General features: G+C 40.1%; 1 protein-coding gene across 1 annotated transcript in view; it reads right to left on the reverse strand.

The window, feature by feature from the left end:
- SEMA3C (semaphorin 3C) overlaps positions 1–20461 on the reverse strand; it is a 120296-nt gene extending 99835 nt beyond the window's left edge. The window contains exons 1-2 of the mRNA XM_037390194.1: positions 20011–20461; positions 16827–16967 (exon numbers count right to left, since the gene is read on the reverse strand). Coding sequence (XP_037246091.1) covers positions 16827–16929 — 103 coding nt within the window. The 5' untranslated portion in view covers positions 16930–16967; positions 20011–20461. The remainder of the gene's footprint in view (positions 1–16826; positions 16968–20010) is intronic.
- Between the last annotated feature and the right edge of the window lie 5374 nt (positions 20462–25835).

Here is a 25835-nt window from a genome sequence, read left to right on the forward strand (position 1 = left end):
CCCCTCAGTACATACATGGTCCTCATAACTCAGGTATCTGCAAGTCTCAGAGTCACTAATAAATTTTATTTTTTCAACACCACTGTGAATAAAGAGGCAGCATTAGCACAAATGGCCACATATGTACTAGCAGTATTAAAATTTTATAAACATTTCTAGGCATCTCACGTTTCTTATAAAACCTTACTGAGATTGTTTCTATTACAGACACTCTGTAGCTGAGTGTTTTGTTCTTCTTTTCATTTTGAAAAATCTTTATTTGATTTTGACTCGGTATAATCAAGCTCACGCTGGTAAGGCTGGCGTTTGGGTTTTACTTTTTCCCTTCCTCTAAAGATTTGAGATGCTGGGAGAAATGGTCCTACTCTCGGTCTGTTTCAGAAGAATCTTGTTGTTATTATTATCATAATGGGAAAAAAAGGCAGCTTTAATCAGTTAGGTATGAGACATCTAATTGACTGCAGGGGAGACAGTAATGAATTGTTGCTTCCCATCCACCCCCATATTATTTCCACTGACTAACACAAGCGTTAGCACTGCTCTGCTGAAAATGAGAACATTTTGCTTTTGATTTCACCTTCTCTTCTGAACTGTGGTGTAACATTCCCTCAATTAGGAAAATTAAATATTCTCAAATGTGAAAATATTAACTAACTGTATGAGACGGCACAATTGCAGAGATCTGTTTCTTTAACCTTTGTCTGAACTTGTAAATTACTGATTTCTTTTTGTGGTAGTTCCTTGACATGCCTCATTTCAGTCGCTGCCAGTTGTCGTAAGATGGCAGAGTACACAAAAATCTTTAATTCTGCTTCCACCAGACAAACCTCAAGAAAAAGCCTGGGTGCAGTCGTGTGGGGTAGTGGCTAAAGAGAAAAGAAGGAAAAAGCAAACCTGCAAACCAACTCCGTCTCTATAAATAATACAAAGTGGCAATTACTGGCATGGGCAGTGAAGAAGAGACAGCAACAAATGTGTATCCTTTTCATCATTGCCAAGGCAGCAGCTCAGCCTGTCCTGAGATGTGTAAGTACATCCCCCCCACTTCCACCAGCTCTGAAATCTCTGAGATGGATAAATGCTTCATGCTGAAGTTGGGGCATAAGCAAAAAATGTAAAACCATAGAAACAGATTCTAATATTTTTTGGTTTAATTCTAACTTTCATAAGAAAACTGAATACTCTCTTACAGTAAAAAAAAAAATATCATCCAACACTGTCATGTATCACTGTGTTCATAACTTTACACATTTTTTTAGGGTGGAGGGTGATTAAATATAGATTTTTAACAGCAATACTGAACCCAATGGAAAATATGATCACAATCTAAAGTTCAGTAGCATCACTGGACATAAAGAAGGCTTTATGCTTTGTTTTGGGTTTTTTTTCACCCCTACAAAATGAAAATTCTTTTTACTTGTTTTCTTTTGTTTTGCCCAAACCAAACGGAAACATGTAAGGCTGAGCAAGACTGCTGCAATGCAAGTTCTATGCTGTGGATAAACCTCTGCGAACCATTTTGAAATGAAAATGCATCTGTTCGAACTGTATGGAGACACAGACGAATACAGATATCTTTTAAAAATGTTGTACCATAAGGTTTTGTAACACAAAGTTCCGCAACACAATCTTACTTTAATTTATGTGTAACATCCATAACATTGAACTTGGAATGAAAGCTGGAAGAAACAGCCTTTTCATGTCCTTTTTCTCCTGAAGAGTTTCCTTTGGTTCTGACATTTTGGCTTCCTTCTTTCTGAGGGCCCATTCTACCTGGAATGCCCTGGTTGTGCTGGAGGAGCAGTTTTCAGTTGTTGCAACCCTGACTTAACGGTTAAAAACCCCAACAAAAACATAATAAAAAAAAGCTTGCAAAACTTATTTCTGCACTCTGGATCCCCATTGTATGCCACTGTCTAGCCAAAACCACACCGAGAGACTATGCCCTCTTCCCCATACTGAATACTATGGTAGCATTCCCATCGAGCGGGATACGGACATGGAAGCAAAGAGTCTTAACCCTGTAACAGCATTTACATTAATTATGGTCTACAAGCAGAGCAGCAGTAAATCCGTTACTCCCTTTACCTCGCTTTCAGCCTCTTTTTTTTCGTGTGCAGGAGGAGACAAGGCAGAGAAGGTGTGGCAGCTGGGCAAACAGAGGCGGCATATTTTCCTGTGAACTGTGACCCCCAAATCCTAAGCAATATTTGTGGAAAAGAGCAATTGCTTTACCCGAGAACAATCTTCTTGGTATTCTCTATCAATAAAGAAACCATCAAAGGATATTTTCCCCTAACTTAATTTAGAAAGAAAATAGTTTCAATTGCTCTTCAAAAAAAATCTTCACCTCGTCTAGTCTTTTTTATCATTGGCACTTATTATAGCAGGTAACAGCTGCTGAGAGCCTTCAATCATGGAGCTTTTGAAGGCTGATGGAAGCATCAAGCTAATATTTTCAATAGCTCTGGGATCTGAATCCATATCCTCAGGATTAAGGCAGATCAAATGAAAATGAATACCTCTTTACAGACAAAATCCACCTATCCTTTACCACACAGAGAATGAATTTGTCTGCACAGAGTCTAAAGAAATGAATGGAGATCTTTTCTATTACTCATATACAAGACATTTTGCTCCTAATTTAGTATTACTGAGATGGCACAATGTTTTGGCTTTCCCCAGTGACAAGAATTAATGTCCAAAATGTAAATTATTAGGGAACTGGTAATGGATACACAGCCTTTTCCTTTTAAACTGCTTATGTGAATTGAGTTATGGGCAGGAATCAAAAGGTATCCTCAGAAAGTTACAGAGAAACTTCTTTAAAAATGACTGGCAGGTGAGTTCCTCATGATATCCAGCCTGAAGGAATACTCAACAACTGCCACGGGACACAACACTCACATTTGTTCGTGCTCTCCAGAAAAAAAACTCAGGAGTTGACTCTAACCCCACTGCAGCCAACAAAACCCTCCTTCTTCCCCAGCTGGACACTGAAACAACTTAATAGGCATTAGGTACCTACGCAGGCAGATCTATGGTCCTGATTCTGATCCCAAAGTTGCTGAATGATGAACTATTGTAATACAAATGGAGACAGACATTGTTCATATTCTGGGCAGAAATGAGCCTGGAGAGGTGTGAAGAGATGGTGAGCAGTTACTGAAGTGAGCAGCTCACCATTAGAAAGGAAGAATCACTTTGCAAGACAGAAAATAAGCCAAAGAACAGTTTCTGGCATACATGGAATACACAGCGAGATGAGAGAACTGGGTTTGCTCAGTTTTAAGAAGCAAAGGAAAACGAGAAATCTTATTGCTGTGTACAATGACCTACTGAGAAGCTACTGGAACATCAGCATTAAAGGGTGAGACTTCCATCCTTGGAGCTATTCAAGACTGAAGAGGACATGTCTCAGAGCAATCAGACCTGCTTTCAGCAAGATGTTGGCTCGACGTCCCTTCCTACCCACATGATTCTGTGATTCTACAGAAGAGAGGAATAATATAGTGGTTTTATGAAATAATGTCAGTAAGAGACCATTACAGCCTTGCAGAGAGGTTGAAGAAAGTTTCCCTAAGTCTGTACAGCCTAACAATCAATACACTTGTTATGACTTGTTCAAATAATACAGTATCTATCACATAACTGAAAAGAATAAGTTCAGAAGCCCATATCATATTATTATTTCTTTGGATACTGGTTGTACATGCATGTATGTATGGACTTTTATCATTGAAGAACATAGCTCAAGCTTCCAAACTCAGCTGCTGAAAAGAAAGAAAATACCATAGCTTTGGCAAATTTAGGATGATATTCATGTGAAACAGGATGTGGCCAGGTAGCTTAGAATTTTTTTACTCTGGACTTCGACATGTTAATATGATCTCTGTAAATTTCTTTTGCTATACATCTGCCATACATCACATAACATAAACCTTGTCCAGAAGTAGACACATAACACCTCCACAAACACAGTATGTACTGCAGAAGTCTGCTTTATCTGTTCTATGGAACCTTATACACATATACAGATAAAAACTTTGAAAATTAACTAGAACCAGATGTTGCAGTAAGTAAAGATCTAGTATCTATTCTGAGACCAAAGTATACTGTGAAATTTGGTTCAGAAATGCCACTTATTTAATTTAAGCTTAATTTTAATCTGGTATTAAAGGAGTTCAATAGAGGTTTAAAAATAAATAAATGCTGCAGCTGTACATTTAGTTACATTCTACGTACTCCATTGTAATATGTAGTGATTTACTCATCATATTATGAATGAGGTCAGTTTAACAACAAGGCAATCTCTTTTTCTAAAACAACAGGACAAAGGAAATTATGTACAGAAAATACAGGTAGAATCATTTGACATTGCTTTCTTATCACTTCATGTAATGTTGCATATCAAGGATTTCTTAGATAAGGAATTTTTATATTTTATATTTTTATAACTTATTTTATATTTTACTGTGCAACTACCAGCAGATCCATGCTTTTCCTTTCCACACCAGGGAAATCAATTGTATTAAACTGTAAGAAAACAATTTACACAACATGCAAGGTTTCAAACTTCAAACCCCATACTTGAGGCACAATAATTTGCAGCAGGCACCTAAATAAAAATTCTTGATGTTGAGTGTTTATAGCTTCCATTGTGGACACAGGCTGCCAGGTCACTTGAGTCAGATTTCTGACCTTCTTGAGAAAAGCTAACTTTCTTCTTCAGAACTGCTTTGGTAGATAAGCTGTGCTGGAAACACTGCCAAAAGATATACCAACATCTTAATACTCACACTTGCTGATCGCTGATAAAATCACAGAACCAGAAAGCATGCAAGTTGGAAAGGACATCTGAAGGTTATGTTGGCCAGACTCCTGCTCAAAACAGGTCTAGCTACTGAAGTGAGATGGGTTTGCACAAGAGCTGAGTTCTGAATACCTGGAGTGAGAGAGAGTCCATTGCCTCCCTGTACAACCTGTTCCAATGTCTCACTATGTTCATGGTGGAAAGAAAAAACTCAGTCCTACCACCAAAATAAAATTCCTTTCGCTAAAACTTGAGACTTTTGCCTTTTGTCCAGCCACTGTGCACTTCTGAGAAGAGTCTGGCTCTGTCCTCTCCATATTCTCTCCACCAGACAGTTGAAGACAGCCACAAGATGCCCCTTAACCTTCTCTTCTCCAGGCTGAAGAAACTCAGCTGTCTCAGCCTCTCCTTGTCTGCCACAAGCTCCAGCACCCATAACAGCTTAGTGGTCCCTCACTGGGCTTCTCCCATTTGGCCAGCACCTCTTATGATGGGAGAGCCCAAAACTGCACACAGCAATTGCCTTCCCTGATCTCTCCTCTCCACAGATCAAGACAAATAAATTGGCGTAATTGCAGAAAAATTTGACATAGAAATGACAGTCGGCCAGAACCATGCTCAATTCCTGTGTAGAAAAATAATATTTTGCCTCCTAAGTGAGCCTGAAGAGAATACACGCTTGTACTTTCTTCATCATGAGAAGATCTGGTACCAGATCTGAAGTCAGCTTCAAAGGAGCGGGAAATTACCTCTTGAGCAGACATTATGGCTGAATGTTCTCATACAACGTTTGCTGGGATGGAATATCTTCATCCCAACTCCTTGTGCCTATGAGTAATCTCCACAAGATCCTTTGGTGACTGCTACATCACTCCCTCACTCTTCACTGAGAAATCTCTTGAAGATTTGTTTCTTTCCTGAAAAGGCCTTTTAGAGAAAAAATATCCCACAATCTGCTATTTCTCTCTCCTGTATTTCCACAAAGGACTTGTACCTATCAACCAGGAATTAGACCCACTTTGAACAAAACACATTTTCAGCTGCTCAGCAAACAGGCTGGGGCTGTCACAGGCACAGAGCAGGAAAAATAAGCAAAGGGAACAGTAAACAGTGTGTGGCCACCTTGTTTATTCAGAGTGCTGTGGTTTATTGATGTTGCACACAATCTCAAGTTTAGTTGTTCTTAGATGTTAGATGTTTTCTCTAACATCTACCCCGATCCGAAAGGCAGGTTTCTCCAGCTGGCTAGGGAAGCTTTCAACAGCCATAAGCAAGCCATAAACCCCTCCCAGTGCCACTGTCCCTCGTGCAGAAAGGGAATAACCTTAAAGCAAAGGTCCTTCACAGTCACCACATGGAGTGAAAAGAAAAAACTCAGCTGCTGGCCTGTTGGACATGCCCAGGCAGACATCTTTCAGCTGTTTAAGGACAAGGTAACAGGGAAACTGAGTATACAAGGAGGAGAACAGGCTGCCTCAAAACCAGCGTTCAGTGCCTGAGTCCAATACCAATAAAAATGCCCTCAACAGAAGCACAAATATAATAACAATAGTAATAATAGTAATGGAGAGGGATTTAATCACTGTGCCACAGCGCTGGATGTATCTGGAATGCTCTTACAAGGGAAAGTTCTTTGTCAATAACAACCTGAGAACCTGGAATGAAACATATCTTTTTTTGAAATAGCAAATGGAGATTAACTCAGTATTTGTAGCAGACTCCTGCATCTGCAAACTAATCCATCTCAAGAAAGGTTGTTTGTTTGGATTTTTTATAAATAATTTATTCCATTAGATCGCCCCCCACAACACATCTATGTAAACCGCCACAGTAGGTATGAAACCTGCCCTAGTATTGATTCAGCTGGCACAACCTTCCTCTATAAAACCCTCTTCACCTCTCCTGTATCAGGGTGGTCTGTTCCCCCCAGCTGTTGGGGAGATGCTGAATTCCTGTGCTTGCCCCTCTTCCCCAGCGCCTGCTTTTATTAAAGTGGACACAGCAGCAGCTTTAACTAGTCCAGTCGCATATATACACACAAATGCAGCAAGACACGTGCACTTTCTCTTCTATAAACACCATGCCAGCGCTTCACAAACTCACTGCTCATCCTCAGGGTGCTGGGGTGGGAGGAAGAATTCTTCAGCTAAGAGAGCACATACAGTGAAGCAAAGATTCTCCCGTGTCTCGAAGTAAAAGATGGAATCAGATAAAAGCCTGTTTGTTGGACCTGGCTGGTAAACCAAACCATGATGGCCAAGTTTATAAGTCTTCTCCTTACTTCACTTTCTGAACACTACTACTGCAGACAGTGGCACACCTGACCACGTCTGAAAGTTTCAAATTATTTTTGCAATTTCATGCAGTTTTGCCACTTCAGGAATAGACTTTTTCAGCTACCTGTGTGAACTTAGGAACACGTTTACCTGAGATCAGGAAATAGTAGAGAGGGAGTTTGAAGAAAGACCCAAAGAAATAAAAATCACTGACATTTCATTCTTCTCCTACTCTGCTTTTGAAAGTTATATTTGAAAAAGTCTTGTTTGCAAGTATCGATAAGAAAACCAAAGTTTCTACTGGAGAAATGAATGGCTGACACACTTCTCATTTTAAAGGGACTTCCCAAAGCCATAAAGATGGTAAGTTATTAAATCAGAGGTAATGGCTTTACAGGCATATTATTTTTTGTATTTTATAACCAGGTACGCACAGCTTTATTTCCCTAACACAAACCACAATAAAACACCTAATGAGGACTTTAAAGTCTTTTGTCTTTGCTGTAGGTTTGCTTTAGGGGAAGAAAAATGAAAAAAGATGGTACATTATTTTCAACAGTGGCAGGAAGTGGGTTTTTAGCTGAATCAGCTTAAAAAATTCCAGCTGTGTTCACGTTGAAGCCATCGGAAAGCCTAAGCCTGGGATCAGCTCTCCATGCCAACTAAATCCTTCCTTTTCATGCCTCAAAAAGGAAATTTTTGAAAGAATGCCAAGCCTCTCCTTGAAAATAACATCTTAATTGGTTGATACTAAAAACCCAGAAAGCACCATTCTGAAGATGCAAGTGCTCACATTTTTGCGTACTAATTTGATACTGTGCCTTGTAAGAGCACTCAACATACTAACACAGAGACTATCTCAGAAAACTGCAAAGACGGGCATGCAGACTGATTATTCCAGACAAGGAGGAATTTCTAGGAACTGTAGAAACTTAAATGTGTTACAAACTATCCTGTGCCATTGACGTGCACCAGAAAAGCCAAAACATGTGCCAGTGTTTGCCCCACTAAAACACTATTTCATTCCCTGGCTGGCTGTGGCTCAGTAGAGGGTAAGGGAACTCCACTCCTGTTGTCCTCTGAGATCAGTATGTTTTTAAGGACTTTCTGTAACAATTTTAGGTTCAAACCTAGTAAAATGTTTGGGATCAAAAAGCAGAAAATGCAGGTGTATGTATCGCTGTATGTGTGACACAGCATTTTGAAAACACATGCCTTTTTGCATTGAAAACAAATTACTGCAGGATTATGAATACGTCTATCCTGCTATCTTTTGCTCTTTGTTTCCTGTTACGCTATTAATTTGTGTGTGCATATATACCATGATATTTATCTTCAGCTGCTGCTCCAAACTTTGCATTCTTGGTCAGTTACACGAGAAGAAAAGAAAACGAACCTTGTCATTCCCAGCCATTGAACTGAATGAGCAATCAGACACTTGCCTCACATATTTCCCTTACCCCTGTATATCTAACTCTGCAGCTCCTTTAAGCTGAGAGACTGAGAGATATAGCCTGATTTACACAGATGTTAAAAGAAGCCAAATATTTGCCCAATTTAATTGATTCTGAGCTGACAGAAATTGATTTATTCTGCCTAACTTGAAGCTTTTAAAAGCAAATGTATTTTTCATTAAGAATGGTAAAGGGAAATGGTGTTAAGCCAAAGAAAGAGAATTCTAAGAAACAACAACAAATGATCAGAAAAACAGGTGACTGAGAAAGCCTATTACTCTCAGGGAAGGATTTACAAGACCTTGGGTGGCTTTTTTTTTTTTTTTTTTAGTTGCATATGCAAAGCAATATACAAACTATGAAATTGCAAAGGAAATACTAAAAGGAGATAACAGTTGAGACAACAGATAGTTGAAAATTCAGTTTAATATATCACACATTTACTGTGTAACTCTAAAGCCAAGTCCTTTTTCTTCATTTCAGAATGCCAGTCTCAGCCTTTTAATGGCTGAAAGTGATGCCTTTAGTTAAAGAATTTGGCTTCAGCTTAATTTGGGGTATGTGTTTGTTTTTTTAAATAAAATTGACTGCCAAGACACTTTTTTTTTTTTCCATTAAGCAATTTGGCAATCCAGGGTGATTGTGATTTCTCCTAATCCATGTTCTAGAAGATAATTTTGTTGAGGCAATCATTTATCCCAGAGCAGTGAGTCAAAATTAAGCAGAATATTTCAAAAGTCTGGGTATTCATTCCAAACTGTTTCTAAATGTTGCATTTCATAAAATCATATTTGCATTTGGAATTTGTACTGGAAGTAAAAACTTCCCATAAAAATAGGGTCTGTTTTATATGCAGTATTTACTTACAACATCCAAATAAAAATATTTTTTTTTTAAAAAAAGAAAACCCAAAAGCATTCCTTCTTCCCCAGGATTACCAATGTCATTAAAAATGTCACACCACACTCCTGAGACAGTGACCAAATTAAGAATTAAGAGCTCAGCCCTGAAAGGTGCTCATAGAGCAGACTCTAAGCTCACGGTGATTTGAGGGTATTCACACCAGACCCGAAACTCACTTTCTCTCCTTAACAACACACAGAGCTCCTAATAGATCCTGCACTTTTTGCACCCCCTTTTTCACATAATGATGAAATACTTTTTTTTCAGATAATGATGAAGTACCATGGGCTACGGCTTCTTGTTGGTAAGATGTAAGATGGTAGCAGGACATTTCTTCAAAATCTTGTTTGTATCACTGCCTTGGAATATGAAACAACTATTGTAAGTTTATTAGTTAAAAATATGTATACTGTGTTTCTGAAAAATAATCTAGGTATAATCTGTGGGTTTAAATTGTGGTAATCAAGGAGCCTTTGCAGCACCCACTTTTGCTTAACTGATTTGGTGGGTGAAAGTAGCAGTTGGGAATATCACAATTCTAGCTGCTGTACAAAGGGACAGGAAACAATCTCCATCAACCTTATCCACACAGGAAGCAAGAGACTTTTTCCTCAAGGAGAGATAGTTAGCCTTGTATTCACAAGGATAAGGAGAAAAACGAAATTCTCTGAAGGGCATGATGGTCCCAGCTCCAGAGTGGTTTCATGGGAGAAACAAAGCTACTACTCTTTATCTTCCTTCTGCTGTGATACCAGAGTCTTGGCTTCAGTAAACCTGTAAGCAGGATTTCTCCTTCCAGGAAGACATCATATCAGTAGCTGATGATGTAATAACACAAGTGCAGTTGTACCAAGTTTCATGGGATAACGATGGAGGTATGAAGGGAAGGGAGGAAGGACAGACAGCATAAACCATTATCTCTATTTGCTCACTTCACAGTAAGCCAAGAAGATCCACCATCACACTGATTCACGTGTATTTTTCACTCAGCTGCATCCCTGAGACCCCAACCTTGTAACTGGATGAACAGAGGAAAACACACAGCCTCCTTTTAACCTGGTGTCTGCTGCAGCTACTGCCACCTGAACGTAAGATGAGATGAGAAGGCACACTGCGGACCAGCAAACTGTCCCTACGACAAAAGCCGTTCCCTGAGAAAGAGTGCCTAGTCTTTTCATCAAGGACTGTTACTGAGAACACTGAAAAGTCAGCACCAAAAAGACCAAAACACACATATTGAGGAAACGACCGGTTCAAATGACAGGATAAGGTCTTGGTCTATGTATTTATTCATGGCAGGATCTCAGTCAACACACTTCAATAAAATGAGTAATTATTGTGAGTCACGTCACTAATTACATCTGATACACAAAAAAGCTTGTGCAGCATCACTTATCAAAGTGCACTGTGAACTCATCCAGTATGGAAGTGGCTCACAGAGGAGCTCTTGTTACTCGTTCTTGAACAGCCCTGAAAAAGATAGTGTATTAGAGATGTCTATGCCATTTTTCTCTCATTGCATTTTTTTAAACATAAAAGATGTGTTGTACAATAATGGCAATATAACTGCCTGTGGAGGGACTTCAGCGTTTGCCTTGGACAGGCATCACAAGGGAGAATTGTAATGAGAGAGCAGTGGAATTGGCCAAGATAAGCTGCTTTCTTCTATGACAAGTAGAGAAAGCCAAGATGTGTCGAATCTGTCAAAATATTCTAAGATAAAGTTTGATTTTTCCATTAAAAAAATAAATCAGATGGTTTGGATACAGGTCAAATTGACTGAGTTGGGGAGCAGAAAGAGATTAAAGGAGGTAAGTCATCTCTTAGGTAACAGATCTACCTTTTATCATGCAAGAAACACTGAAGTCTTCTCAAACTTTGTAAAATTTGGATGAGTTCTTCATCCAAGAGTAGAATTAAATTTATAATCTTTTCCCCTGAATTTGGGGCCTGATAATTAACTATCTGGATGACCATGTACTCATTTGTGCTTTCCCATCACCTCTTGTAGTAACTTCAGAGAACAAAGAACTGGACCAAACATTACCTATGTTTGCAGCTTTATCATGTGATTGTTTTCATAACTGAAGTCACAGCACATGGGACAACCTAACTTTAAATACAGAAACAATACATGAAATTCTCTTCTCCTGCACACTCATGTCAACAATAATGACAGTGAAGCCAAGTCAGTGACACTGCCACTGAACAACAGTGAGTGTGAAAATAAGTAGATTCAATGTCATTTGGCACATGGCATCTCCACCCATGGAAATCTAGAAAGAATACTGAGCTTTTTATATAATGCTTCCTTTAATACCTGTTTGTGAAAAAACAAGATTTATTGTATTATGTGTCTGCTTCTTTTAACAAGAGAGAAACAAGACAAAAGCAAGAAAAAAATTCCATCTACAGAGAAAACAAAGTCAAAAAACAACCTCCAAAGATTTCAATTTGTAAATTAGGTATTTGCCTTTAAGAACAACCAAAGCTGTGAATTCGACCAATGTAGAAATACCAACCTCACTAGTAAAGATAAGAAAGAATTCTATTTTTAGTTGACCATATTTAAAAAGTGAGTTAAGTTGTTAGATCTCCAGTGCGAGTCAATTGAAGGGGAAGAATTTTCACATGGTTGGTATTCAGCACTTTATAAATTAGTACTATTTGAGATCCATGAAGCTGTGAAAGCCACAAATCAGTTAGTTTTGAGAAAATCTGACACACAATTTGCTGAGAATTATACAACTATATAAACACTCAAAAGGTTTCTGTATGACTTCTGCATATAAGCAAAAAAACCCCCCATGGTCTTCTTTTTGCTCTCTCTCTTTAAAAAAAAAAAAAAAAGCTTTACCTCTACTTCATTTTGCAAGTAGTTTTCATTCCATGGACATCACCAAAGATCCAATCAACTATTTAAGCATAAACTCTAGCCTACTAGACTGTCATCAGCACAAAGTCCCTCAAATAATAAATGAACTTTTTATTAACTGTGGTAACATTAACATTACAATGAGGGATTGTTTAAAAACAAGTTGTACTGCTGTTGCTCAAGAGCTCAAAGAAAATGGTTCTCAGTTCCTTTATTTTTTCTTGAGGGTAACCACAGGGGTTGCATTAAATCTTTTAAAATATGTTGACAGTTGAATAATTGTGCTGTTGCTCTGGTGACATTTTATGCTTTTTAATTGTCATTAATGAAGCCAACTGATACTTTCTTAAAAGTCCTTTACGTGTTCTAGTAATTTTATGACAAAAAGAAGAACAAAACAGTCTGCAAATTAGCCTTGATCCACTTCTCATATGGAATTTTCACAGGAGACAATGGGAGAATCTGCATGGGAAATATCTGCTTGACCAGACATTTTAGGTAGGAATGCATGAAATGTTCCCAGTAAATTGTGAAATTATCACTCTGTCGTGCATCTCCACATCAATTCAAAGCCCAAAGACGACTTGTTTGAGTGCATTTTCAAAAATAAGTACTGGAACTGCTTTGACTGATCCAGAATTGACGCTAAAATAGTATGGCCCAACATTTTAGGGTTGCAATAAAACCCAAAATGTAAACGCGAGTTGGAATGAAATGTAAGTCTGACACTATGCTGAAGTCTAACAACTCCTTTCTTATTTTGGTAATACTCCCACTGATTTGAGAAAGGTTTTGCCCCTGTAAAGGCTGAGGGATACCGCTCTCAATTATCTGTTCAGGAACATGCAGTAACAAGGAGGAATGCACGCAGCTTGAGAAACAGCAGGCACTATACTTCATAGTTCATAAACAGATAAGGTAAGTCTTTTGCTATGGGGAGAAAATAAACTATGGTGCTTTAAATTATCATGGGTGATTTAAGTAGATTAAGGAAGATCTATTTTGGGGACAAGGAGCCAGAAAAGGTAAGAGGAGGGGGTGGCGGCATACTGCTAGTGTAGGGAGGCATGTTGAGTCCTTCACTCTCCCCATCCCGGTTTCCCTCACTCTTGCATGCTCCATGGTAGCACTGCAAATGATTCTCCACTGCCACTACAGCTGCTGCACCACAGGCTTCACATCTTTGCACTTTCAGAATCAGACAGAATCTGGAGCCATCTTTCTTTTTCCGCAACTGCAGCAGCTCTGCAAGTGCTCATTGCATAAACGTTGATGGCTGGAGCCATCGCAGTTGAACAGGACAACTAGGTCCTGAAAAATCACTCCAAGTAAACTGGGAACCCCTTTCCCTGCTCCTCTGTAGACCTGGTGCCACGTATAACCAGGCATACCTGCGCAAAGCATGCGGTTCTGCTCCATCCTGGTCTTTGCTTTCATCCAAGTTAATGGCTATGCAAGGGGCAAAGCAATACAAAAAGAAATAGAAAGCCTGGGGGTTCTGTACAGCACTGCAATTTTCAAGACATTCAGGGTGCGGACAGCAGTAAGTTGCACACTCACATCAGACACACATTTCACAACCTCAGCTAAGTCATGAACTACATGTTAATTAGACAAGGGGCCAGGCTTTTGATTTCAAAAATAGAAATCAGAGTTGCAGTCCTTCATCCATTGAAGTTAATTGCAAAATCCCTATTATCAGGCTCTTGAGGTATTACCCAGGCTTACTTTTTAATTACATTTGATTCTTAATGAAGTAGATGGCAAAAAGAAAAGCAGCCCGTGATTCAAATGATTCGCATTTTTATCTTTCCTGATGAACAAGAGAATAGGTCAAGATACTTGCTGGATTTTCCCATGAGAAATGCTGCGATGTGAATAAGCTCAATTGACTTGATCCTGAAGGAGCAGGTTAGCTTTGAAAAGCATCACCCATTTTCTCCTCCTGTATACATTCTACCCCCAAAACTTATGCAATGTAATTACAGACATCAAGCCAAATCCAATCCAGAACTTGAAAAATATCATCCAAGTATCCTAAGCTTGAATGACTTGTCTTTATTGTCTGGTGTCATTTAAAACATAAGGAGTCCTAATTATAGTTTTATTTTCAAATTATGCTCTTTAAAAGAGTGACAATTTTCTACAAAAACTGACAACTTCTCAGGGCATGGAGACAGCAAATAACTTGGTATTTCTACATGATTTAAAAAACAATAAGCTATGAAGCAGCTTATGCAGAAAGAGCATGCTATCACACTTTCTAGATAACAATATAAAGGTTCACCTTTTTCTCTTATATCACTACCCACGTAAATAAATGAAGGTTTACAGAACAGAAGTTCATGCTACAGGTGGGGCCATTACCTTGTTATACACAACAACCTGCAAACTCTTTTCACATAATGAAAGCTGTTTTTTTACCATCTGGAAATCAGGCTTTAAAATAAAATTACATTTTTTATATTATATAAAAAGCTTAGCCCTTTATTTCAGACTTTGTCACATTACAAAATGCAGAATTAATTTCTTACTTTTATGACTTTGAAAGACCCATTGAAAAACCAAGGACTTTAAAAAAAATTACACTTTAAGCTGAATGTTGAGATCAGTACTAGAGAAAGCAAAATGTCTATTTCAAGATAACCGGATAGCATTTCAAGGCTCTGGTGACACTTTCCCCTAACTTTTACTGAGGCTAAAGACTCAGTTTTACCCATGCAAAGCATTGCTTTAAAAATCAAGGGGAGGACACAGGACATGTGGCTGCTGTTCACGATACAGCAGAAGCCAGCTGTAACCCAGGCTGCCCGGTGGGGCTACAGCCAGGAACCAGAGAGCTGAGGCTGTGTCCGCTGGGCTGGTGTGGGGTGACAGAGCTCTCAGGACTCAAGAACCTCACCAAAGGGGCTGCTGTCTGCTATAACCCCTTTTAAAGGAAGGAGGGACAACCTCCTTTCAGAGAAGGAAAGGGAAACTATGGTTTCAATCCACCCAGGCATTAATTTTTCTAAATCCCTAGGTTTGGGGTTTTCTGCCCTATGGGTGGTTCCGTTTCAGACTTCCTACTTCACACGCATACCAGGGATCAGGGGAAGCCTAGATTGAAGGGCCACCACAGACACGATGTGGAAATCTGTGTCAGCCTGTTCTGCGTAACTGTGACAAAGCCGCAGGTGTAACACACACCCACAGCCAAACTGCTTCTGTGTGGAGTTGTGCTGCATCAGCACCATCAATGTAAGTCAGCGTTACTTAGGCAAGGAAAAGAAATTCCCCCTACCTCTTCATCTGGCAATTCCCTCTTGGAATGCAGTTTCTGCTCTTGCTTTTACTGGAACCATGCCATTTTACACCTATTAAGTATCATGCTTGTAAGTTTAGGACCCTATACTTTATAATATACAGTATCTTGTAATTGCTCAGTCTGCTGGTCGGTATTCATGGAAGGTCTAATTTGGTAGGTCTCCTTCTGGATGTTTCTCAGAGTCAAGCGTACATAGAATCATTGCAGCAAACAGCAATTTGAGATACTTACTAGCTATGATTGTTAAAGCAATTCTTTAAAGACTTTCAAAGCACACAGAGTATTTTCATGGCAGGACATGGCAGTTGCAGGACATCCCTGTACTCATGAGCCAAACAAACTATCCTAATGCAGACAGCATTGGTGCAGGGAGTAGCAATCCCCCCTGACTCAAAGGCAAGAGCAGAAATCTTCATAGGGCTGAAGAAAGCCAATACCTCTACAGTTAGCAACAAAAAGATTCTGCTCAAATTTAACAGAAACTGAAAGCCTGAAGAACACACACATTCTGAACTGGTGGCTAAAATCAGTATTTAAGACAGATAAATACTGGAAGAATAAGCTATCTTATTAAAATAATACAAGGTACTATTAAAGTAATACCAGAGTAATTGCAGCCATAAGATACTGCGTATCACTTCAGAAGCAAAAGCATCTTTCTTTTGAAAACAGTAATTTTGATTGCTTGTTTATAATATGCAGGCATCAGTGATTGCTAAATGCTACACACACCTGAAGCATTGTATGAAGTGCACAAGGAATGACAGTTTGTCAGAGGACTCCATGCCTTCCTAAGTGTCTTGGTAAGCCTTCAGGCTGCCTGATATTCAGAGTATGAAATGTCTCAGTTGGGCACCAAACGAAACCAACTGAAAACATCAACAGCTTCCACTGCATGTCATGGGCTATCATCTTTCCCAAACAAAATTAAGGATAAGAAATAAAACCTTTAATTGTTAGTAAGCCATAACAACTCTCAAAATAAAGAGAAGGTATTATTAATTATGTACCTATAGCTACAGTAGCAATGAACTTCAGGTAAAAATCAAATTGAGGGTGACAGGTACCTCAGCAACACAAAACAGAAATAACTGTGAATGCAGATCAAAAAGCCATGTCTACTCAGTTTTGAACATAAGGGGAAGAAGAAAATGTTCAATCATAACATTTGGTTAAGAATGTTTATCTTCTTTCTTACCATTGAATGTTAGAAACACTCTTGCTTGAGGCTGCGAAGATCCTTTTACACTGCTAAAGTAAATAAATATCCCAATCAACACGTGCATTGCAAGAAATGCCATCTCTTCAGACTTGCAACTTAATATCCAAGAAAGGAAACCTGAAAGATAGACATCACATTACTGTTGCACAATTATGGGGAGCAAAACTAATGCTACAGAAAGACCTGTGTTAGAAAGCTCTTCCAGCTGAAGCCCTAATATATGATTATGTGAAGGAGGCACAGCACTTCTGTTGTTTCTTTGTACATCTGAAAATGGTTTTCGCCAGCAGTCGTCTGTGCTGGCACAAAAGCAGCTCTCTGCCTGTTAGTATGAACCAACACAGCCTGAGTTTTGGCTGAGGCAGACTACAGGTTCAGTTTATTTAAATAAGGACAATTCCACCTGCTGGAAAAATAATTATACTAAATGTCAAGGCAGAGCAAAGCAAGGACAGGAGATAAAGTTTCACAAATAAAAAGCTGGCTGATATTTTTAGATGTCTCTCCTTACTTTACATCATATTTGATCCCCCTCTCATGTCGGGGGTGGGGGGATGGACAGGTTTGGTTTGGGTTTTATTCCTATTTTAACATTTGAAATCAAAAGTGCTTGGAAATAAACTTTAACTTTTAGAAATCAGAGTTCTCCAACAGCCTCCAGATCTTTTAAGATGAAATCCTGACTCTGCACGTCACAAAAAACCATTGAAACCAAAAGTATTTCAAAATGTCAACATTTTCTTTTGGGGCTTGTTCCTTTTGGGATACTTACCTGCTCTCATAGACTTCTACAGAGCACTAAGGATACCCAGTGTTGGACAGTGCATTACACTTGATACTTCTGCTACTCCTCCTGCACATCTGCTGAATCCGTATTTATTTTGTATGGATTAGCTGCTGGGAAGACTGGGCTCCTCAGAATCAGAAACACCCCCAAACAAACCTGCAACTTTTCTTAGATCAGGAAGGGCTTGAACTCACTGGAGGCAGAGACACTTTCCTATCAATGCCACCAGACTTCGGACCAGACCCATAAAAACCAGCAGACATTAGAAGCTGAATATTGCATATCTTTAATGCTCCTAAACTGCATCTCTCCACAACCTGTGAGGTCCAAATTTCACTTCCCCTATGATAACAATTCTGTTCTTCAGCTCAGCTGCAAAAGTGAGAATAAAACAGCCTCTTATTTTAGGCTCATTCTGCTTCCCTGCTTATATATATTCTTTATTTCTTGCATCAACAGCCCTTCTTACCTTAACCTTACTGGTTAAGCAGGTGATATATTTGATTCTATGGTAACTGGAAGCACTTTGATGGATACAACCATTACAGCTAGAAGATATCATTAAAGGCTATACGTTTATTTCATGGTAAGTTTTGTTGCCTGTGCCATCATCTTACACTTCTTTACAACAGCTCTGCTCTAGCACGACAGTCCCTCCAGTGGAAGCCAGTGTTTCCTACATGCTTGTTCATTCAGACCCTCCAAGATTCACACCTGTCCTGAAAGAACCGGCTGTAACCACCACAGAATGGCAGGAACCAGCTGTCAGGCAGGGATGACTTTAGGTCAACACCAATTTGGGCTGGATCCACACCACTGATTTAGCGGTAAAAGCCCCGTATCTCATTACTAGGGCTGTCATTCCCTATCCACTCACTGTAAATCGTTTGGAAAGGCTTCTCTCCGCATGAGAACTTCACACTAAGTTGGGGGTGGGATGGTGAGCGAGCGCACAGCTCTGTAGCCCACACTCTAAATTCTCCTTCATGACTTGCTCTGGAGTACTGAAAAGTGCATGTAATGTTACAACTCTGCTAATTGACAAAAACACCAGTGTCAGAAATTTGCCAGATACTGATCTGGTCTACAGGAGAAACATATCAATTTCTGGTTCCAAATTATATAAGGGTCTGTTAACTAATAAAATGATAGTCACAGAGTTTTCGCCAAGAATAATTTTTAAACAGGCTGCACAACTCTAGTATTAAGGCTGCTTTGTGGGCTTTAAATTTAAAACCTTGTGACTAGCCCATGGGATATCCTTTAACTTACCCTTCTTCCAAGAGAGAAATGCCATTAAATCCTGATAAAATTTCTTTGTTAGGCCAAAACAAATAGCCAATCATACAGAACATGTGATTTAACACATGCAGTGGGATTAGTATTTTACAGTAGCAGCACTATGCTTTCTTTGCAATAGAGATAAAAAGTCAAAGAGGAACAAGTGTGTGGCTTTCTCTCTTCCTTGAAATAATATTGTAGGAAATAAGAAAAAAAAACCCTCTTTCAGCACTCTTTCCCTCCCACTCTCATGCCTCCTGCCAATTCTAGTGCAATCAGTTACAGGAGTGAAACATTGCTCCATTTCATTGCTCAAACTGCAGATCTTCACCGTTAACACGGAAGTGACAGGCAGATAGAAGATTCAAGTTCTGAGCTGCATGGTTCCTACTCAGCTGTTAGACACATAAATAATAAATGCACATAGTGCCAAAAAGGTACCTCAGGGTGCCTGACAGAAGTTACCTAATGGAAACAGACTTAATTTCTGAGATTTACATACGTGGTAACTGAACACAAACTCATTGCAGGTTTGACTCTCGGTTTGGGCTTATATCCCAGTTCTGAATTTATCCCAGTAAGTCATGATACTATATTCAGCACGTCCCATGCACATGATCTCTGCTGACAACCCACTGACCTAAAGCCCCGCAAGGACTTTTAAAGAATCTTTTCGGACGGACAGAAAGCCACCTCTAATCACATTTCTGCTCTTAGATCCTATTCTAACCGTAAACAAACTGGCAAACCACTACCAAAGTGAAGCGGCAAAGTTTTTCCTGCCACAGAGGTGGCTTGCAGCAGGCTGTGTTGCTTTTGGAAAGGGCTATATAGCTCTGCTGCAAAGTGCTGTGCAGGTGTCATCTGCTACAGGCTGAGTCCTACCCTGAAATCCCGTAAGGAAAACCATTCAGCAGAAGAAAGGAAAGAAAGAAGGGGGGGGGGGGGGTGGGACAGGGGGGACACCCGCAACCACAGACTGCTAATTGGGAAAATATTGCTTTAACTATTTGCGAACAGCAGGAAAATTCAAGCATCAGACACATTTCACATCTATTACAGCAAAGAAAGAGAACTTTCAATTATGCTTACCCAGCTATTGGAGGAACCAGTAATACAGAGTGCTATCTGGTTTCTCTCAGTTTATGGGCTCCACTCCTGCTACCAGAACATTTTAATTCCAAACCTGGCTCATTGTGTGTGTAGGGAAAAATAAAAGAAATAAAAATAACAATAATAAAAAAGTCTCTCTTCCCGGTGGTTGCAAAGGTATTCCCGGCGGCTTTGTAAAATAATCCTTATAGCTGGGCTCCTAAGGCACCGGGCGCGCCTCTGCCCAGCCCTCAGCGAAGCACCCGGGAGCGCAGGGGCCGCGGCCGGGCGCTGCCGGCGCACGCTCGGGTTTCCCGCTACAGGCGCTGCCCTGCCCCGGCCGCCGCACTAGCGAGCCCCGGCTCCGCGGGCCCCGGCGCATCATTAGCTGCGCAACGCGGGGCTGCAGCTCATAAATAATGGCGAGGCCACACCCCGCCCAGCGCGGCGGCCGCCCGGCCCGGCCCGGCCCGGCCCTGCCCACCCCACCCCGCCGCACCGCACCCCGGGCAGCGCGGAGCGACCGCGGGCGCGGAGGGCGCGGCTCGCCCCGGCGGGCACAGTGCGGGCAGAGGCTCGTTAGGGGACTGTCCCCCCCCGCCCCCGGCTTGTCCCCGAGGGCAGGCAGCCTCCCGCCGCCACCCGCGCAGCCTGCGCGCCCGCGGGGCCCGCTGTTGGCGGGAGGGAAACTCGGCGGGAAAGTTCCAGCCCCTGCGGGCGGCCCGTCCCGCGGCTGCCAGCGCGCCCCGACGGCAGCGCCGCGGCTGCCGGGCCGGGCTCCCCGCGGCGGGGCGGGGGGGTTAGGGGCCGCGGCGGGGGGGCGGCCCGCGGGGAGCCGGGGAGGGGGCCCGGGCGGAGCTGAAGCCCTGAGGGGGCGGCGGGGGGTTCCGGGGCGCTGGGGAGCTTGAGGGGGACGCCGGTAGATGTCACTGTGCGGAGGGAAAGAGGCAGCGTTGTGGGGGGGAGAGCGTGTCCCGGCCAGCCCCGCTCAGAGGGGCTTCTTTATTCTCTATTTTTTCTTTTTCCTTTTCTTTCTTCTTTCCTTTTTTCTTTTCCTTTTCTTTCTTCTTTTCCTTTCTTCTTTTCCTTTTTTTCTTTCTTCTTTTCCTTTTTTTCTTTCTTCTTTTCCTTTTTTTCTTTCTTCTTTTCCTTTTTTTCTTTTTCCTTTTCTTTCTTCTTTTCCTTTTTTTCTTTTTTCTTTTCTTTCTTCTTTTTCCTTTTCTTTCTTCTTTTCCTTTTTTCTTTTTTCTTTTCTTTCTTCTTTTTCCTTTTCTTTCTTCTTTTCCTTTTTTCTTTTTTCTTTCTTCTTTTTCCTTTTCTTCTTTTTCCCTTTCTTTCTTCTTTTCCTTTTTTCTTTTTTCTTTCTTCTTTTTCCTTTTTTTCTTTTTTCTTTTCTTTCTTCTTTTTCCTTTTTTCTTTTTTCTTTTCTTTCTTCTTTTTCCTTTTTTTCTTTTTTCTTTTCTTTCTTCTTTTTCCTTTTTTCTTTTTTCTTTTCTTTCTTCTTTTCCCTTTTTTTTCTTTTTTCTTTTCTTTCTTCTTTTTCCTTTTTTTCTTTTTTCTTTTCTTTCTTCTTTTCCCTTTTTTTCTTTTCCTTTTCTTCTTTTCCCTTTTCTTCTTTCCCTTTTCTTCTTTTCCTTTTCTTCTTTTCCTTTTCTTCTTTTCCTTTTCTTCTTTTCCTTTTCTTCTTTTCCTTTTCTTCTTTTCCTTCTCTTCTTCTTTTCCTTTTCTTCTTCTTTTCCTTCTCTTCTTTTCTTTTTTTCTTTTCCTTTTCTTCTTTTCCCTTTTCTTCTTTCCCTTTTCTTCTTTTCCTTTTCTTCTTTTCCCTTTTTTTCTTTTCCTTTTCTTCTTTTCCCTTTTCTTCTTTCCCTTTTCTTCTTTTCCTTTTCTTCTTTTCCTTTTCTTCTTTTCCTTTTCTTCTTTTCCTTTTCTTCTTTTCCTTTTCTTCTTTTCCTTTTCTTCTTTTCCTTTTCTTCTTTTCCTTTTCTTCTTTTCCTTTTCTTCTTTTCCTTTTCTTCTTTTCCTTTTCTTCTTTTCCTTTTCTTCTTTTCCTTTTCTTCTTTTCCTTTTTTGTTTCTTTTTTCGTTAATTTTCATTTTTCTTTATTTTTTTCTTCCCCCCCCCAACTATTTCCTCGATGTGAAACTTTAAAAGGCAATGAGCAAAGAGTAAGAAAGAGTGTTGGAGCAGTAGTTAGACCTGCAGGTTGGTCTTCTGCTTATCCCAGGAGGTTTACCACAAGGTTGGAGAAGCTTTTTTTGCCGTTCAGGAGACTGCAAGCTGCATTTGCTCAATTTTCCCCCAAGATACTGAGCAGGCTGTCTGGTTGTAGTGAGGTTTGTGCTCTCAGGGCAGTGGGACTCCCCTGAAAATTTTGCCCAAGGTGTCCTGAAAACACAAACTGCAGTATAGCTCTGTTAAAGCCACTAGGATATTCCAAACAACAGTATTTGGGTTCTGGGTTCAATTTTCCTAAATTGACTCACAAGCATGACTTGATGGCTGCAGGCTTCTTTTGAATCAAGATTCCCACTTTTCCAGAGAGAGCTGCTCTCCGATCCAGCTGTGCTGGGGCAGATGGCACAGCAGGGTGCTGGCGCAGCAGTGCTTCAAGGCAGCACCTCACGGTACATGTGGAGCTGTGTCCCACGGGCAGGAATACATCAACAAGTAAACAAGTGCCCGCAATGAATCAGTGCACACACTCAACTGAAAATGCTCTGGCCATACTAACCGAAGCAGTCAATAATCCTAATGCATTATGGCGTTACAGAGAGAGCAGAGAGTAGCTTGAATACAGTGCCCTTACTGGACACATTTTATCTGTACATGTGGATGTTTTTATGCCTTGTGTCTGTAGCCTACTTTGTGTAAAAGCCCACCTGCATTATTTACGGTTACACATTTCAAGGCCAGTTTCTCCCCCAGCGCCAGCCTAGCAAAGTTAGTACTTTCTTCAAGCAAGAAATTCCAGTATTATAAGGCATTTAGAATCCCAGATAACGTGAAAGTATGGGATGTTCCTTCCTCTGAAATGAAATGTCAGATTTGCAACTGATGCCAGAAAAGAAATCGGTCCAGAATCTTGAAAAGCTTGACCCACTTCAGATCATGTCTGGAAGATGAACTAGCTGATGGTGTCAGATGAACTAAACATTCCAGAGCACGACTCCTTAAAAATATTGATGCTCTTCCAATTCTCCTCCTTAACGCAAATAAATTACACAGAAATGCGTGAACATTTGCTGTCCTAGAGAGCAGTTGAACTAAGCCATCAGAGAGCTTATTCTCTCGATGGGCAGGCAGTGTGGCTGTGAACATGATGCTGCTCATCCTTGAAATGTGGTGATGTTCGAATGCCTCAGTCCAACAACAGCACCCTGGCAAAAGGAGAAGTCACTTGTCTGCTTTGGAAAATCCCCACAACTGAGTGTAATTAGAGATTACTACACCAAGCAACAGAAGTGAATCAGCTAATTCAGTATTCTCCCTCTTGCTGCGGTCTCTGCAGGGTGATTCAGAGGAGAGCGCACAGAAAAACCACAAAGCAAATATGAAATAACTTCTCTTTTAGGAGATTTTTGGGAGATGTGTAATCGGTGGCAATACCAATCAAAGAAAAAAGAATGTTACCATGAAATACCAAGACTAAAAATTAGGATGATTCTAACTGTCCTCTTGAAATATTTTTGCCTTTTTTTTAAAAAAAAAAGTATGATGAATTTACTTTCTCTTCTTAAAATTCAGAATAATAATCTTCTAAGTAAGATCACAAACACGTGCTCCTAGTACTATAGTGTTAGAAAAAAACAGCAGAAAAAATATGCTCGAGCATGAATCAACATCAGCATTAGTTAAATTCACTTCTGTTTGTCAGTGCTTTTGTATGTATGGACACTGGGGAGCCATCTGGCTATTTGCATTTCTTTTTCACATGGGCTAGCTACATCACAGATAAAAAGGTAAAATGGAACATTGAGGAAAATTATGGGGCTTTCTGACACTCCCTCAAGGACTCCGGCTTTGTAAAATAGCAAATGAACTACAAAGAGACAAATGCAAAACTTTAATCTTTGAGATACCATCACACTCATATATCTGTTAGGCAAAGCAAGAGTATTCTAATTTTAAAAACAAAAGGCAAATTGAAACAAGAATAAGCATGCCATATTAATTTATTTGTATCTCACATGTGCATGTGTGCTGGTCAGAACATGATGATTAACTTTAAAAAGCAGTTTGAACTTCACAGCTGGCCTAAGTGAAATGGTTAAAGTTTTCCTTAAGTGTTTTGTAATAGCATGTATTAGCTTCAAGCAATACTCATGGAATGGAAATTACTTCTCCAAACTATGAGGTGGGGTTTCAGTATTTACTGGCATGAATCAGCCCTGTGAGTGAAATGAAAAGTATGCAAGACACTTGCTTTCCAAGCTCTGTATTTTACAGTCTAGCATGGGGATGAGGACAAATTAGTTGAACTCTATTTTGCAGCTGATTTTTAATCATTGCTTTGTTACACAAAGAATACCATGTGTTGTACAATTTGCTTCTAGTTCTGATTTGTTGCACGTGAGATTTATAACTAAGGGCAGTTACTCCAGGTTGCATCGCATGTGTCAGGACAGAGTCAGGCCCTCACTCCCAGCTTTGGAGTTGGAGCAGTTCCTGACTTTTACAATATGATCTGAGCAAGAAAACTCTCATGGCCAAAACAAACAGATGCTGATTTTCTTGTATCTGTGTGTGGTGTTTGCTCCTTACCCAAACAAATAATCCTAATGGACCCAGGCCTAGCTTTAGACCTAAAAGCTAACTGAAGCCAGGAAGGAGAAAGACAAGAGTGGATTTGGACGTTTACTTAACATTTTGGTTTGGGGTTTGGCTTCTTGGTTTTGTTTTGTTTTGTTTCTCCCAACTTAGATGTTAAGCTCCTGAAAAAGTGAACAGATTATAGGAGGCAGTAGGACCAGAAGCAACACAGGTTTTAAAGAGGGAAGACAGAGAAAAAAACCTTAAGATGGATGAAGAGGGCACAAGAGGAAGACAGGAACCTCCTGAGACACAGTTGGATGGTTAAAGGCAGCATAGTGGAAAGGAATCAAATAATTTCACTGGATTGGCAGCAACTAGATGTTAAGAAGATCAACAGGCTCAATAATCAGTTTCTGCTTTGAACACAAGCACAGACCTACAGTTCAGGCAAGACCAAACGCTGGCTATTATAAAGAAAAATATGGTAAAGGCATGATAAAGTGACCATCAAATGTAATCCATTCCTTCCTTAAAAATCAAAGGAAATTTGTATACAGTGAGTGTCCAGATTCCAAACGATGAGAGAAGATGCTATTAACTTCTACTTCCTTTGTCCTCATTTATGAGTGTAAAATCACCTTAGAGAAATGCAAGGTCATTAGGTAATCCAATTAGTTCATCATTGTTTATTTTCTTTCTTACAATTGCAAGAACTGGGGCAAGTGTGAAATATACCAGCAGTTTATTGTGAGGAAACTATTAGGTGTTTGTTTTGAAGGTCTGCTAATATGAAGAGCAATTTATATTCTTTTTCACAGCAAATAGTCCAAAGATTCAAGACATAGTACAGATAAAGCTACTGGTGGTACCACTGTGTGATCAGAGATGGCATGAGATCCATGGACATAGTGTGCCCTAACATCGATGGGTTTATTCAGGTGGGTCAGATAAGGACTGCTCATGGAAGGTAGGGCTTCATCACCAAGGTCAAAGCCTTATGAAACTGCTGGCATGTGACTAACAATGAGTTGTCTAACTGAATTCATCAGTTTGCTTTTTGCTACTTAAAGTTC

This window comes from Falco rusticolus, chromosome 5, assembly GCF_015220075.1.
Source record: "Falco rusticolus isolate bFalRus1 chromosome 5, bFalRus1.pri, whole genome shotgun sequence".
NCBI lineage: Eukaryota > Metazoa > Chordata > Aves > Falconiformes > Falconidae > Falco > Falco rusticolus.